Source organism: Doryrhamphus excisus, chromosome 11, assembly GCF_030265055.1.
Source record: "Doryrhamphus excisus isolate RoL2022-K1 chromosome 11, RoL_Dexc_1.0, whole genome shotgun sequence".
Lineage (NCBI taxonomy): Eukaryota > Metazoa > Chordata > Actinopteri > Syngnathiformes > Syngnathidae > Doryrhamphus > Doryrhamphus excisus.
In genome coordinates this window covers 12,193,469-12,210,651 of record NC_080476.1, presented here as the reverse complement: position 1 = coordinate 12,210,651, position 17,183 = coordinate 12,193,469, and the positions used below count along the sequence as shown (strand labels likewise).

The following is a 17,183-nucleotide window of genomic DNA, read 5'->3' as shown; positions in this document are numbered from 1 at the left end:
CTATGCAATTCCTCCAACCATATGTCGTGCGGCTCCATACGCTAGCAAGGCGGGGTCGCGGTAATCATGCATCCAAATCTCTTATCAGAGTCCAGAGGGACCAAACCACAACTTCCTTTGACACACACAGTCATTTGGAAAAAGGAAGAGGCCTTTACCGACTAGGGTGATAGCGAAACGGGAGCTACCCAGCAGATATCATCGCTTACGTAAACATGGAGTGGAGTCAGCAGGCGAGTGAAACAAAAAGGCTTGGTTGGAAGTTCATTGTTGTTTCTGACAGGTGTGGAGTGTTTTCTTCCTCGCCGGGCTTACAGTCGCTAATTAGGGCAAGCATCAATTAGCATCATTTTTCAAGCTCTTTTTCCGGTAACGCCTTGCTTTTTTTCTATTTCTGTCTATTTTACATTTCTTGCATAACTTGCTGTCAACTGAGATCGTCATATTCCGACAATATTACTCTGTCTTCTGCGCCTTCTTCTCGGGGTGGATTTGATTTCCAGTGACGCATCCCGTGGCTGTAATGTCCTTCACTCAGCGCCGCGTTAGCTTGCATTAGCACAGACCCAGTATGTCTTTCAGATTTCTCCCCAGAAAACCCAGAAAAAGAAATTCAAAATCTTTGAAACTGCCGAAAAGTCTCCATGTTGGTGCTGTCGGAGAAACTTTAATTATGAAAAGGATCAGTGAGCCCAATCTTTGTATCATCTTTTACAGCGCAGGGCCATACATTTATTATGAGATGTGCAATAACCCAAACCAAGATAACTTTGTTGTGCTAATGACTGAACTGCACACTGTGTACGACACCCTCTGACCTCATCTTAATTACCTAAGAGACAGTGTAATTACATTTTGTATAAAGTAACACACACACAAAAAAAACATCGTACTTGTCAAATGAAACAGAAACTTATTAACCTTCTGACTGCATATTTTCTTATTGATTGTATCACAGTGCATTCATTTAAGGTGCTTAGCTGACCTCTTATACACTTAATCCTCCACCACTTTATGCAGGTAAAGTGAGCAAGCAAATTAGTTGTTTTCGATTATAATAATAAATGCAATGTACATTTTCATCTAAATGTGATATGAAATAAGGATTTTGAGATTAATCGTGTGTCGGAAGGCAGTTTAGCAAACTAGGAATGCATTCAAAACCGCTATGTTTCCTTTCTCAGTTAATTATGAACTGTCCATATTCCAAATTAAATAAAATGACTGTAATTTCATTTGTATAAGTCAGTACTTTGTCAACCCATTAAAAATCTAAACGCTTAAAAGGTATACCTAAGAAGTATACAAACAACTACCAATATGAGTTTAGAATAATTATAACTATTCTAACGTGTGTGTGTATATATAACTCAAAGCATTGCTCTGGGCTCCTCTGGCTCCCTCTCTTGGACAGAGACAGCATTACAGCGCCATCCATCCATTTTTTACGGCACTTGTCCTCCAATGAAATGCTTTGCTCAGACGAAAAACGTTGGTTAATTAACTCGTATTGGTATTTGTTCGTATACTTGATGAGTTTAGCGTTCTTTGTGAGAGGTCACTGAGTCAGACTGTAATATTAAGTAATGACCTCCTGCAATTTTTGTGTGGAGTTTGCATGTTCTCCCCATGCATGCGTGGGTTTTCTCCGGGTACTCCGGTTTCCTCCCACATTCCAAAAACATGCACGTTAGGATAATTGGTGACTCTAAATATTGGGATATTACTAATAAAAAGAATACTATTCTAATTTTGTTTTTATGTTTTTTTTCATACAACTTTGAATTCCTGCAAAAAAACAAGAATATGCTTACATACACCTTGTTAGGAATTACATTCAAAAGCTACACACTGGATGTAGCACACAAACAAACAAATTGTCTGTAGTAATATGGAAGTTTCCTCAGGTTATGCTGCACACACACACATTGGATTGTGATCTAATGCCAGCCCTCTGTTGCTATGCGTTAACAACACACACTCAACACGACTGTCAGTGATAATACAACTCCACTGAATTCACGGCCCCCCACCCACCAAATCGTTTGTACTTGTGCACTCCGCTTTAATGAGTTGGGATAAACTCTCCCGAGCTACACCATGAAGCAAACTGGAGCGACAGCCGGGGAATATTTCCAAACAAACAGGTCGTGACGCGTCTCAGCGGTTTGTGTTGATTCCTTTTTGCATCCAGCACAAGTGTAGCTGCTTTACAGTAAACATGATCAAGAAGCCCTGTGACTCAAACTGACAGGAATACAGCAGAGTGTCAAAATGTCAACATGTACAAACCACAGACAAAAAAAAAAGTATGGGAAATGTCTGCGCTACAAATATAAATACACAGACTCCTAAATCTAACACCCCAGAAGTTGTACAGTTTGCATAATTCTTTTTTTTTTTTAGAAAAAAATGTGCCTCCGAAGTAGCACAAAACTCACAAGCAGCATATTGAGAGAAATGTGTGTTGATTTTATTTTAAGCAATAACAGTGTTTTCCAATGTTGTATTTGTAGCAATGGTAGGTAGGAGGATGATGTTATGATATCATTAAACAATTTGCATGTAATTATGATTTGTAATTGTACTTGGACGCTGCAGCAGAGAGGAATAATGTTGTGAGGAAAAAAAAAACCATGAGAATCAAATCAAAATGTCGCTTATTTTTTAGTCATTTTTGTCTCCGTCTTGTGTCAAAAAAATGTCACAAGATGAAGCCACCTGTAAGACGAGCAGTTGATCGGTCGCTTTTTTTTTTTTTTTTAAACAATGTACGATAACTCGCTGGTCCCTCTTGCTGCGTCTTCTTATTCTCTGGCACATCATGTGCATATGAGGTGTGTCAAAAAGCGAAGTTAAGCTGCATACTACCACCCACTGTGTCCCTCAACAAGCTACATTCACAGACAGTCCCATTATAATGTGTTTATGTGCAAGGGTGAACAAGTAGTGTCAAATCTATTTGTGGCAGTCCCAAGACATGAATGCACGGGTAACACTGAATAGTAATGGATTTGATTTATACAGTGCCTTCCGAGATACAAAAAAGCGCTTCACTGGGAAACCTATTATTCTTTCAACTCCACAGTCACACACTGGTGGTTGTTATCTACATCTGCAGCCACCGCTGCCCTCGGGTATACTGAATTCGCGCCATCCGCCTCTCTGACCACCACCAAACATTCATTAACATTTATATGCCAGTGTGGACTGCACTGGAGGCGAGGTGGGTGAAGTGGCTTGCCCGTTGACACAACAGCAGGGAGGAAGCGAGGTATGAGTTGATGGCAGAGGTATAATGATTCGTACACATCAACATCCTGTTGATTAGTTTCAGCACTGCTGCCACCTAGCTGGAGGCCTGTGTATCCATCATCTATGCCGCTGGTCACCAATGAATTGCAGGGCACGTATAGACAAACAACCATTCCAGTTGCTAATTAACCTAACATGCATATTTTTGGAATATGTGAGGAAGCCGGAGAACATGTAAACTTCACAGATTCAAACCCAGATCTTCCAAATCTCATGCTAACCATTAGGCCACTGTGTGTATCGTTCAAGTATAAATACCATGCATGCAGGCGATGCATGAAGACATTGACACTGAAAGCCTCTTTTTCTCTTATCGCCCCAACACCTCACAGTGGGTCCCCCCATGTGGGGTTCTCCCCACTATTTGAGAAGCACTGGTCTGAGCACACTTAAACCTTACAGACTAAACCAGGGGTCTCAAACTCAATTTACTTGGGGGCCACTGGAGCTAGGGTCTGGGCGAGGCTGGGCCGCATCAGGTTTTCCCAAAAAAAAAAAAAAAAAAACCCCAAAAAAACGCATTTATTAAAAACAGAAAAATGAATAAACTTTGCTTTTGTTCCGATTTTCTACAAGAAAAGCTCTGATAAAACATTCCACTGTTCTCAAATATCCTAATTTTTATTTTTCTACACAAAATAAGATGAAAATAAATAAACAAATCAAGAATAAAGAAAATCAATCAATCAGTAATAAATAAATATAATAATAATAATAAAACACCAAATAATAAAAACTTAAGAAACAACATATAGTTGGTGGGTAGACAAATTATTTTTTTCAGATTAAAATGAACAAAGCATTATTAGAGCCCTGTAGACATGACAAAACACGACTATAGTCACATTTATACTTTTTTTATTTACAACATATTGCGCAACTGCGGGGTCTTGAGACACATGCTAACTCGCAAACTAGAGAGCTAGCGACCTAAACGGTAGCCTTCAAGTTATTTCCTTTAAACTTAAATAGCCAAAAACTTACCACTTCCACACGGATAGGGAGGATAACTATTAACAGTTGTTTAACCTTTAACATGAACATTAATCAAACTTAATAATTTTTTCTGGGTACATGATACCATACAGCATCCATATCAAACTTGCGTGGGCCGCACTAACATTAAACTTTCATATCAAGGCGGGGGCCTCAAACTAGTGTCCGCGTGTTTGAGACCCCTGGACTAAACTATACAGTGGTTAACTGTTCTGTGGTAGAAAATCAGTCTGGACATGGAGGCTAGCCGAAACCCCGCAAGAAAAACGTCACGAGTCTATTGAGAGGCGCCGTCACGGAATATCATCCTTAAGTATAGGCGGGACACGCTGGTGACCGTGTATTATGCAACGGAAAGACTAACTGTTACACGGCATTTACGCAAATTAACACGATTAATGTGATCATGAGTGCACAACAGAGTGCTTTTACCAAGAGCCCACATGCATTCTTTCATGAGAAAAAGCTTTTTGTTCTTCACTGCTTCCTGGCCCACGCAGCCTTCAAACAATACACAACTTGATCACCCACAAATGCTTTGAATTCTTTTTTTTTTTTCCCAAGATGAACTCCCTCACATTCATTCAATCTGAAAATATATTCCACAGCGTCTGTTGTATGTAGCTTCTTATGAAATGTCTGCCATCCACTTTCACATGATTATAGTAGCCAAAGTTAATTGCAGCTCATTATGCTAATTCAACACCAATCACCTGCTTATCTTCATAAATGCTATTAAACAGCAGCTGTCATCAGAGAGCAAGACAGTGCAATTAACGCTACTCACTTGTGATCAACATGCTTGAAGCCTGTTAGCAAACTTCCATTTGGTGAAAAGCAGACAGAAGAGAATACAAAAAAAAACAGTAATAGAATTAAATCCAAAGTGAAAAGTCTTATATCCTGAGTGAGAGCAATGCGGTAAAGCCCTGCTGTGCTGGCGGTTGTTGGGCATCATGTTAATAAAGTCATTGTTAGACATTTCCCCTCTCTGCCACTCCCCTTCCTCCTCCGACCAGGACCCGACCATCCAAACAGCAAGTAGAGGGAGGGCAGTGTCCTAAAAATAACTCTAAGGGGAAAAACTCCCGACATGTGAGCATCAATGGGGAATTTAGCTGTTCATATTTCTGGGATTTTTATGAGGCATTGTGGTGTGGCTGCCGGTCAGGTCAACTATCAGCTATATTAGGCAAAGCCAGTGGTTCTCAATTATTGTCTGTCACGGCCCCACTGAGGGTCACAAATGTTTTTGCTTGTTCAATATGGTGTACTCGCATTATATATTACCATTACATTAATGAAAAATGGTCTGAAAATAACATTGACTATATTATCGTTCAGGGCGGCACGGCGGTCGAGTGGTTAGCGCGCAGACCTCACAGCGAGGAGACCAGGGTTCAATTCCATCTCTGTGTGGAGTTTGCATGTTCTCCCCGTGCATGCGTGGGTTTTCTCCGGGTACTCCGGTTTCCTCCCACATTCCAAAAAAACATGCTAGGTTAATTGGCGACTCCAATTTGTCCATAGGTATGAATGTGAGTGTGAATGGTTGTTTGTCTATATGTGCCCTGTGATTGGCTGGCGACCAGTCCAGGATGTACCCCGCCTCTCGCCCGAAGACAGCTGGGATAGGCTCCAGCACCCCTGTGACCCTTGTGAGGAAAAGCGGTAGTAAATTAATGAATGAATGAATGATTTTTTTTTTTTTTAAGAGCTGAGGGGCCAAGAATAGCCCCAGGGCTGTGCTTTGGACACCCCAGTCTTTTCTGCCATCACTGGTACCATTCTGCGGTAGAAGCGGTAGAAAATGAATGAATGAATGAATGAATATTATCGTTCAACGGCAGTAATTTGTAGTATAGCTATCGTCCAGCAAAATGTGTTATCGTGACAGGCGTAGTCCGAAACAGTAGTTATCAGAAAAAATTAACCCATCTGGTGTATAGATTTATTTACGAGAGGAAGCTGTAGTGATGCTAAATCCTTCTTCAAATACACAATGAAGTTGCTTGTATTAAACATCCCAGTTCTGTGCCACCGTATGAGTTGTGCATTACAAGTTTTACACTCCGCTGCAATGTATTTTTCGGAGTTGAACAAAAAAAACACCGCCACATGGATGGCTCCTGACGGGGACCCGGATCCCCCCCAAAATTGAATGGGTTCTTCCATTTCTGCGAATTTGTGACAATTTCGTGAAAGGTTATTTTGAACACAGACAAACGGAACACATGGAGAAGTTCCGAAGTTTGCTTAGCAACATCTAATTTTAAATTCTTTTCAAAACTTGTGAATGGTGAATGGAAAGGTATTGTGTCGTCACATCCATTTCCAGCAGGATTCCCAAATTAGCCAAAACACAATCATTCCTACCCTTTTGACTCCTAGTCTTAAAACGCAGAGACTCCACAGTCTCTTGATTGTCCAATTACAAATAGAGACAACAGGAAATTACCGTTGGCAAAAAAAAAGAGGCACTCAGACTAAATGAAAAGGCCAATGCCGTAACACGAGGAGAATAAAGTCCCTTTACTGTGCTCGCACAGTTTGTAGTTCTTCAGGGTTTCATCTCCTCTCAGTCCAAGGTATACCATTAAGCGGTAATGGCCTTCCATTTAACGCGTAGGTGTTTGCGTACGGGCTTTCAAAATGTGAATAAACACCTTCAGAGTGAAAGAGAGGTCTCTATAAATCGCTACATTAATTACCAAGTGGGGGAGCAAACAGTTTTTTAACGGCTAATGAACTTTTTCATAGTTTTGTTGGGAGAAACTCTTCAACAGTGGCACCTCCGAATTCTACCAACGTTTCCAGGAATGATATGCCTTCAAAAAAGTAGGATTTATGGCAGTTTGTTATGGGCTCCGCCATACTCTCTCTTTCTCCATGTCTGTGTTGAAAGGTTACACAAGACTGCATTTCCTTTTCCTGAGCTTCACGGGCGTCAGAAGAGGAAGAATCCAACAATACTCCCAACGGATGGGAGTCTGTGTGCATGCTCGTGTGTGCTACGCTGTAAGAGGTGCTTGCTGTGTTTTACCCCAGCAAAATCCACATTTCTTTTTTTTTTTTTTTTTTTTTTGCATGTGTGCTGCGGTGTGTGTGTGTGTGCTCCAGTTGACTTATTTGTGTAAACGTGTGTTTGCACAGAGGCTCGTCTGAATCCAGCCTCTGAGGCTTTGGGGGTTCGGTATTTCCGATGCAGCCCGGACAGGAAGTGTCCTTCCCTCTCAAAATGCGCCTCACCCTGTGAACAGTGCTTCGTACCAAAACACTTCAACTGAACTTAATCTGACTTTTCCCTGCACGTCTTCAGTACGTGCTGAACATGTCAAGGACCAAGCTAATTTTGTTAAAATAGCTAAATATTATGAGAGTGTTAGCGTCTGTCGACTGAAAGGCACCAATATAATATATTTTTTTTTAACATAGATCCTTGTGGGTTTAATTAATAAATTCTGTAATAGCACAGTGGTACACTGTTTTTTTTCTTTAGTTGAAAAACAACAAAAAAAAAAATATTTGTGTAATACCAACACAGAATGGAACCAGTGATGGCAGACATAGAAAAGACTGGGGTGTCCAAAGCACAGCCCTGGGGCTATTCTTGGCCCCTCAGCTCTTAAAAAAAAAAAAAAAAATCATTAATTCATTGATTTACTACCACTTTTCCTCACGAGGGTCACAGGGGGTGCTGGAGCCTATCCCAGCTGTCTTCAGGCAAGAGGCGGGGTACACCCTGGACTGGTGGCCAGCCAATCACAGGGCACATATAGACAAACAACCATTCACACTCACATTCATACCTATGGACAAATTGGAGTCGCTAATTAACCTAGCATGTTTTTGGAATGTGGGAGGAAACCGGAGTACCCGGAGAAAACCCACGCATGCACGGGGAGAACATGCAAACTCCACACAGAGATGGCCGAAGGTGGAATTGAACCCTGGTCTTTTTTTAATTAATTAATTCATTCATTCATTTTCTACCGCATTTTCCTCGCAAGGGTCGTGGGGGTGCTGGAGCCTATCCCAGCTGTCTTCGGGCGAGAGGCGGGGTACACCCTGGACTGGTGGCCAGCCAATCACAGGGCACATATAGACAAACAACCATTCACACTCACATTCATACCTATGGACAATTTGGAGTCGCTAATTACCCTAGCATGTTTTTGGAATGTGGGAGGTAACCAGAGTACCTGGAGAAAACCCACGCATGCACGGATGCATGCATGCATTCCACCGAGGGTGGTGGTGGAATTGATCCCTGAATTACACTGAATTCCACAACTATTATGCTACGAGGACTTTTATTCCTTCTAAACCTAAGAAAGGGTGGGAAGAGTGGGAAGAAGGACGACGTAAGAAGCCACTAATATACCACTTCCACACTGAATGGGAGTAGAACCTTGTGTCTCTCTGCATCCGAGTGCAAGGTAGGGGAATTGAATAAGGATGGGTTTCTCATTCATGTAACGTAGTGCTACAAATGACTTGCGTTTCAGTATGCATCATTAATAAATCAATTTCTGAAAAACACAAGGGACGACTGTCACCTATATGGATTAATTTTAGCATCCTTATTGCACAAAATGTATCAAAATGCCCTCTCCCCTGCATAGCCTTCCATTTTTTTCTATTTACGGCTTGATACAGAAAGATTGATACTACCGATAGCAGCTTTTCATGCGCTCAAAATATCTTATGATAGTTCAGTCACTTCAAAATGTGAAGCGCACAATCCATAAGGTTTGATGTGATTTCCAGTTTCTGATATACTACGCCTCAGTCACACCAACGCGTGAATCGTTTCATTTAATTTTATTATACGGTTCTTAAACTTCTTTTTACACTTTCTGTTACATCAACAATATCAGATTTGATAAAAGCTTTATGATACTGATAGTTCCATCTTGATGAATAAAAAGTGTTTTATATTCCAAGAAATCATTTCAGGCAATGACTCCCAAAATTGGGTTCTGGTTTCATTCTTCATGGGTCACAGACAGCTGGTCAAAAATGACATTAAAATACAATTTATGTAATACAAATTTTAAAGTAAAGTAAAACTGAGCATTTTTTCCTGTCTTCCTTCTTGGTATCCAATCACTGCAGTGCCAAGTTTTGTGGTCTTGTTTACTTCAATGTTGATCATTAATTAGAATGTATGCATCATTTGTATGCATGCAGTAATGCTCCTCTTCATTTCCTTAATAAAATGCCTTAATAAATCCTCTAAAAATGCACATTAGACATGTAATTTTGTGTATTAATGCTTAAAAAGATGACAGGCGATTAAACAAAAAGAAATGTATTTGCGTGGTTTGACTTAAATGAACGTTGGAATGCATTGTAAAATGCGGGTCGCAGGTTGACACCATATGAGAACCAATGCTTTATTGTTTCCCGCTGTATTCATTAAGGTAATGTATACGACAATTTGAATTAACTCAAACCTTAAAAAGTCTAAAAGTGTGTTTATTAAAAGGTCAACGACCCACTCACAAGGCCTTCCATAGCCGAGAGCCAAAACGAATGTCCTTGTTGACAACACTATAAATAAAGTGTTTTGTTCAGGCGCTGGATGGAAACCTGGGGACACTGCCAGGAGTCAGCAGAGCCCCTGGCAGCACGTTAGGAGAGTGCTATTAACGGACTTTCGGCCCCATTAAGTGTTGGGAAATTCCAAAAAAAACCTCCTGCGAGTCAGTTCAGATCCCAGCACCTGAAGCCACTTGAGGGTTCCTTGGGAGTGATGCAGGGGTCTACTACGGTGCTAAGTTTGGCATTGTTTGCCTGTATGTGTCATGACCGTCGCTGATTAAGTTAGGATTGAGGACCTGTGAAGCTTCCATTAAGAACGCATTTATGGTTCTGAATGGAACCATATGTGGTTCCATTAATACAGTCAATTTAATATCCCCAAAATGATTTGTTGGCATTAATTATGCATTTATTGGCGAAATTACCTTAGTATTGGACTTGCAAAGACAAGCGATTTCGCGTCTTTCCTGTCATCCGAGGTGCTTTAAACCTTCACCGAATGCCGTGCATTCTTTCAGGTCTCTTGTGACAAATGTCAAATAGCGGAAAACAAGAGGAAGTCTCTGCCCATGGAACACGGTGATCTACAGGACCACATGCACATTTCTATAGAAGCGCTATTTGGACCGTCCTGTTCGCCCACCTCAGGAAATGCCTCAGTGATTAATCGCCGCCTTCCAGAGGCGGCTGTCTCCGTTTATACTTGTCATTTCTACTTGTCTGTCTGAATACAGAGTAATTGTGTCTAATTTAAATGAATGAATGGTTATTTTTTTTCTCCTTAAGTTACAAATAAAGTGGCTGCCTGTCACTAGTAAGCTGACAAATGTAATTAAAAAAAAAATAAAAAAGGGCCTTCAGGGCTAGTGACAAGACAAAACTGAAATGGAAACTTGGGTAAAGCAGAAACCGCTATAGGAGAACGCTGGAAGAGAAAGTCAAGAAAAATGTCAGGGCCGTCTGAAGTGGGATGAGAATCACTGGAATAATAAAAGGGGCACTGCTGAGGGAAGCACACAGTGGGCCAATGAGCCAAATCAGTTTTTTAATAGGTTTGACTCGCTGCATTCAAAAACACAAACCAACTGGGACCCAATAAGTTTTGACCGCCAGCCGAGGTATTGTTATTATGAAATGTTAGCATGTCAAGTAGGGGAAACGCAGACATTGGAGCCTTACTCTATCCACTATATAAGGTACTCCAAAGTTGGAAATACACCAAAGCAAAGTAATTAACTATTAGCATTGATGTGCTAATTTTGCAAACTGGGGGAACCTCACTCCACTCACTTGAGGTATAAACAATAACGGTGCCTGTTTGAGTTCTATTATGATTGTGACAGCAGCCTATTTAGGCTGGTTAGGCTGGCAGCAAAACCAGTTGGGCCTGAATCAATAGCACCCTCTGCTGGTTGCTGCCAAGCAGTGAAATCCATCAGAGCTTCATTGTTTCAAGATGTCGCAACAACACAACATAACTGGTACCGATTATGTCATTGTGTGGTCATATCACCTCGTACTTTGGTACGTGACAAAAAAAAACAAAAAAACCAATTTAAACTATATTAGGAAAGCAGGAAGTGAACAAATGTAACAGTTACTGATTGTAAAAGTACCAAATGGAGGGGTAGGATTTAATAAGCTTTGCTTCTTCCTACTCCTTTTGGACATGTGGAACTGTGAATTGATTATGTGATGCATTCAATTGTAATCTGATGCATGTTCAAATGAAATAAAACCATTACCATTACATAACTTCACAGAACCGTTCGAAGTTGAACCTAATTAGGAATTTAAAAAAAAATCACTTTAGTCGAGTCTCTATGGCAGGGGTCTCAAACTCAATTTACTTTGGGGCCACTGGAGCTAGGGTCTGGGTGAGACTGGGCCGCGTCAAAAAAAAAAAACACATTTATTAAAAACAGAAAAATTAATAAACTTTGCTTTGGTTCCAATTTTCTACAAGAAAAGCTCAGATAAAACATTCCACTGTTCTCAAATATCTTATTTTTTTTTCTACACAAAATAAGATGAAAAATAAATAAACAAATCAAGAATAAAGAAAATCAATCAATCAGTAATAAATAAATATAATAATAATAATAATAAAACACCAAATAATTAAAACTTAAGAAACCACATATAGTTGGTGAGTAGACAAATTATTTTTTTCAGATTAAAATGAACAAAGCATTATTAGAGCCCTGTAGACATGACAAAACACGACTATAGTCACATTTATACTCTTTTTATTTACAACATATTGCGCAACTGCATGGTCTTGAGACACATGCTAACTCGCAAACTGGAGAGCTAGCGACCTAAACGGTAGCCTTCAAGTTATTTCCTTTAAACTTAAATAGCCAAAAACTTACCACTTCCACACGGATAGGGAGGATAACTATTAACAGTTATTTAACCTTTAACATGAACATTAATCAAACGTAATAATTTTTTCTGGGTACATGATACCATACAGCATCCATATCAAACTTGCGCGGGCCGCACTAACATTAAACAAAATCAAGGCGGGGGCCTAAACTAGCATCCTGCGGGCCACATTTGGCCCGCGGGCCGCGTGTTTGAGACCCCTGCTCTATGGGATCTAATATGTCGATCTATTATGGGATAAGTCAACAAACAGGTGAAAGCCAGTAGAAGAGCTAAACCATTTCACATTCAAGACATTTTTCAATGATTTTATTTTTACTCCGTTGTTAAAACTTTACTTCATCGCCAGACTTTCAATTAGCCTGGCAGTGCCTGACGTCTGTGGCACTTTCCTCCCCTGAGTCTCGTAAATCTTTGAGGAGAACAATGACTGATATCTGGGGAACAAGAGGGGGTAAAAAAATTGGTCTACGTCATTATTGTCCATTCATAATCCACTTCTGTGTTAATAGGGAGCCATATTTAATCTGCCAATGTTTAATTTACTCTTTCTCTACTTGCTCTAAATCCCCTCCAGTGTTTTCTTGGCAGGTTGAGACTTAATGGAAGGCTGGGTGATTGTGGAAGGGGGGGGTGTTGATCTGGGCTTGGCCGCCTGCCCGTGACTTCACTTTTTAGGTTTCTGAGCACTTTGAGGAAACTTGGACATACATCCCGGGTATAACGGTTTCACTCTCAATTGATCTTTACGTCACTCTAAATTGCAGCTTTTGATTGATTATTCCTTGAGTACTTTAGGACTGCAGGACAAAACAGTACACCGCCGGCTCAGTGAAAATGACAGTGTGTAATATCTTTTAATGTATTGGTCAACCTCTTTGAATTACTGCGAACGTAATGCGACACAGTCAGGCTGATGGGAAGACCAATTGCTTTAAAAAGTACTGCTCAGTCATTAACTGTGACACTCTGACATTGGCATCAATGCCTGACTTTGTTATAAGGACTCCTGCACACTACCAATAGACTTACCGGGACTTGAAACTAGACTAAAAATCACGACAAAATTACAGTACTGAGTAAAATAATTTTGTTAAAATGACATCTTACAAGTGTAGATTTCATGGAGTGATTAACATTAGAATGATAAAAAAATAATGCTAGTGTCCCAACTTACAATTTCCATTTCAAAATTATAACGTATAAATTAAAATCATAACGTATAATAAAAATAGAAATATACCATATTTTCTGGACTATAAGTCGCTCCAGAGTATAAGTCGAACAAGGCCAAAAATGCATAATTACGTAAAAAAAAACATATATAAGTCGCACTGGAGTATAAGTCGCACTTATAGTCCAGAAAATACGGTATTTGGGCGGTAACGATTCATTTTTCAGTCGATTATCGTATTTTCTGGACTATAAGTCGCTCCGGAGTAAAAGTCACACAATGCCAAAAATGCATACTTGGGTAGAAAAAAAACATACATAAGTCGCACTGGAGGATAAGTCGCATTTTTTTAAATTTATTTTTAACAAACTTTTTTCATTTATAAGTCGCTCTGGAGTATAAGTCGCAGGAACAGCCAACCTATGAAAAAAAGTGTGACTTATAGTCCGGAAAATACATATATAGGTACGTATTTTTAAACTATAATACAAATTGAAAAATAACTACATCACTATTATTAATGAAATATAAATCAATTAAACATGATTTGAACATTCCTGATGCCAAAACGAATGGTGAGACGAAGGTCTTAGTAAGTCAAAAAAGCAAAACAAAGTCACACAGTGAGAACCGACCTTTCGTGATACTGTATGTTTGCACTCTGACATGTTTTCAAATTCTTAATTGTCCGACTTTAGGACCAATCGTGAAGTCATGAACCAATATACATCCTCCATATTCACACAGATGATATCCTACCGTCACTTGAGACCAAATCCAAGCGACCAAAACCGCCTCCTCGTACGAGTACGATACGCATAGAAGGCTTTGACGATAAAGGTCAGGCCACCTTTCACTATGGAAAATCACTGACTGGTAAAGATCATGACATTAAAACGGAAGCTCTGGTAGGCCGGAGGCAAAGCTGGACCAGATAATAAAGGGATGACAATAGAAACCAGATGCAGAAGAGCAGAAAGACTACATCTTTGTCCTTTCCAGAGAAATGAGGCCAATGTACTACAGGCTAAATTAGACAAACTGTATGAATTTAGGCTAATGCTACGCTAGCAGACACAATGTGGAACCAAATGATTAGAGCAGCCTGCACACTGTATGTATGTATGTGTGTGTCTGGATGTGCGCTTATGTGCTTGTGGGTTCCAATACAGAATAAAAAAAAACATCCGCCAACACAAAGGCTGGAAGTGGGTCGCTGAAAGTTATGTTGGGGTTGGCCTTACTATTTTTGACACGATGAAAAATTAACTTTCTATCCGAGCATTCCGTCGTAGGTCAATACATTTTCCATTTGAAGGTTCAGTTTACGTGACATTACATTGGGGATGGCATTTTTTGTGCTTTAAATATCTGATATCTGTTTTATTGTATCATCTGACAAGTAAATGGGAAGACTACAACACAAAGATGACTAAACAAAACTCAAAGTAAAGAAAAACTCCAAGCTGGAACCTCTACCTTCATTTACTGTTGTTTTGTCCCTGATACCTGCAGTTTGGTCCCACTTTTGATTGAAATGGGTCGACTCAGATTGAACGCTGTGGGCGAGAGAAGGAGGGCATTGTGGAAAAAAACAAAACAAACAAAAAAAAAAACAATTGGGGCCATTGTTCACTCTCGAGAAGTGCGAGCTGTTCCTTTTCTTTAAAAGCCTGAGACAATCGGGCGATGGTTAACGTGCGCCCGTTCTCCCCAGAGAAGCGTTTCAGAGAGCACTAATGGATGGAGGAGGCGACGCCATGACGGGAAATCGAAGCATCTCAGCATAAGAGTATGATGAGAGCACGTTCAGATAAGCAATTACTGGTGTGATGTCATTGCTCAGGCTTGCGTATGTTCACATTGGAAGCCATGATGGGGAAAAATATTTTCATGACTTTGCCCTCTTTGTCTAAACTTTTGATTTTAGAACATTGTTAGACAAAGTCAGTCCGAATATGAAGAAAAACTACTGTTTAGTCGACAGCATCGCTTGGTTATTACTGCTCTCAGGCTCCTGACTTGCCGCTGTTTCTTATCGCAGATCTTATCGGCGGCATACTGTTGCCATCGCCGCCTTATCCCACCCGTCATAGCTCCTAAGCTACATCTCAGACTACAACTACTCTCCTGGGCCCACCTTCCAACTTCCCCCCCTAAACCCATTCTCACTTTTATCACTTTTCTCTGCCTTTCTATGATCCTGCCCTCTTCCACCTCTCCGGGTGCCATCGTAGACTCAAAACTCTGGCTTTTGTAGGAAGTGGATTAGTCGATCGAATCTGGAAGATCTAGAAAGCATTCTGTACAGGTTATTGTGTGTAGCTGCTCTATAGGAGTCCAAAAATCAATACAAAGCACTGAAAATGAGCACAATAGGTCCCCTTTTAAATATTCATTCATTCATTTTCTACCGCTTATCTTCACGAGGGTCGCAGGGGGTGCTGGAGCCTATCCCAGCTGTCTTCGGGCGAGAGGCGGGGTACACCCTGGACTGGTCACCAGCCAATCATAGGGCACGTATAGACAAACAACCATTCACATTCACAGAGATGGCCGAGGGTCAATTCAAGATTTCAATTCCACCCTCGGTGGACCTAGGAGACCTAGGAGACCCGGGTTCAATTCCACCCTCGGCCATCTCTGTGTGGAGTTTGCATGTTCTCCCTGTGCATGCGTGGGTTTTCTCCGGGTACTCCGGTTTCCTCCCACATTCCAAAAACATGCTAGGTTAATTAGCGACTCCAAATTGTCCATAGGTATGAATGTGAGTGTGAATGGTTGTTTGTCTATATGTGCCCTGTGATTGGCTGGCGACCAGTCCAGGGTGTACCCCGTCTCTCGCCCAAAGACAGCTGGGATAGGCTCCAGCACCCCCTGCGACCCTCGTGAGGAAAAGCGGTAGAAAATGAATGAATGGTTGAAAGTCAGTGGAATTAGGTTCCACAGGCTCTCCAAATTAGCATGGAATACATTGTGTTTGGTGTTTTTTTTCGGCTGATCGCTTATAAAGCTAATTTTTTTGAAGTCCCATCCCTTGTTTTTGTTGACTATAAATCAATTTTAGCATTTCTGAAGAGGATGCAAGAGATTATTGTAATCGTAAATCATAACGTAAGTAAACAAGAATGAATTTGATGCAGGGCAGGAAACGTTTCAAACTAAAAACAACATTTTTTTGTTGTTGTGGGCATTGTTTACAGTGGGTGTGTTCGCTGATTATTAACACATTTCTATTGCCCAGGCAATTTTCTGCCTAAATGGGCAACTGTTGAAATCGGGAGTGTTTGGTCTCAAACCGAACAAAAAAGTAAATACATAATTTCCAAGGTGATACTTAAGCTACAGCACAGACTGGTGGAAACAGAGTGAGGCTCTCCAGGCCTGTTAAGTTAGCACATGCGTATTTCAATCAAAACCGGAACAAATCAGTTGCACAGGGGAAGCCTGCCTCAGATCACGCTGCTCACCATATGAGGTATAAAATGTAAATGACTTAGGCCTCCTTTTGTTCTAAAGGAGTTAGTCATTTTACTGCAAATGTCCATGTTGCCGTGTTTCCATTAGAGGAAGAAAAAATATGGATTGATTCATGACTTGGAGGGAGGCGTTGTCAAAACAGAAGAAGTGTAATTTAGTGAGACAAAAAAAAACCCTCCCATGGCATATTTTGACATCAGCAGATTCACGTCAATGTTTAGGTTTGGAGGCTTGGAAAACAGAAAACAATTATATTATCCTGTGAGACAGAGGTTTAAAC

At 40.5% G+C, this 17,183-nt stretch overlaps 2 protein-coding genes across 13 annotated transcripts in view; one reads left to right on the top strand and one right to left on the bottom strand.

Annotated features, from left to right (window-relative positions):
• LOC131138124 (uncharacterized) overlaps window positions 1-17,183 on the top strand; it is a 141,042-nt gene that overhangs the window by 760 nt on the left and 123,099 nt on the right. The window contains exon 3 of one of the 10 annotated variants that reach the window (XR_009132042.1): window positions 10,377-11,135. The exons of the other annotated variants lie outside the window; for them this stretch is intronic. The gene's annotated coding sequence lies outside the window, so the exon portion shown is untranslated. Of the gene's footprint in view, window positions 1-10,376; window positions 11,136-17,183 lie in introns of those variants that run through there. 10 annotated transcript variants of the gene reach the window in all.
• si:dkeyp-23e4.3 (rho GTPase-activating protein 7) overlaps window positions 1-17,183 on the bottom strand; it is a 44,295-nt gene that overhangs the window by 14,226 nt on the left and 12,886 nt on the right. Inside the window, exon 1 of one of the 3 annotated variants that reach the window (XM_058086768.1) lies at window positions 5,099-5,255. The exons of the other annotated variants lie outside the window; for them this stretch is intronic. Coding sequence (XP_057942751.1) covers window positions 5,099-5,111 — 13 coding nt within the window. The 5' untranslated portion in view covers window positions 5,112-5,255. Of the gene's footprint in view, window positions 1-5,098; window positions 5,256-17,183 lie in introns of those variants that run through there. 3 annotated transcript variants of the gene reach the window in all.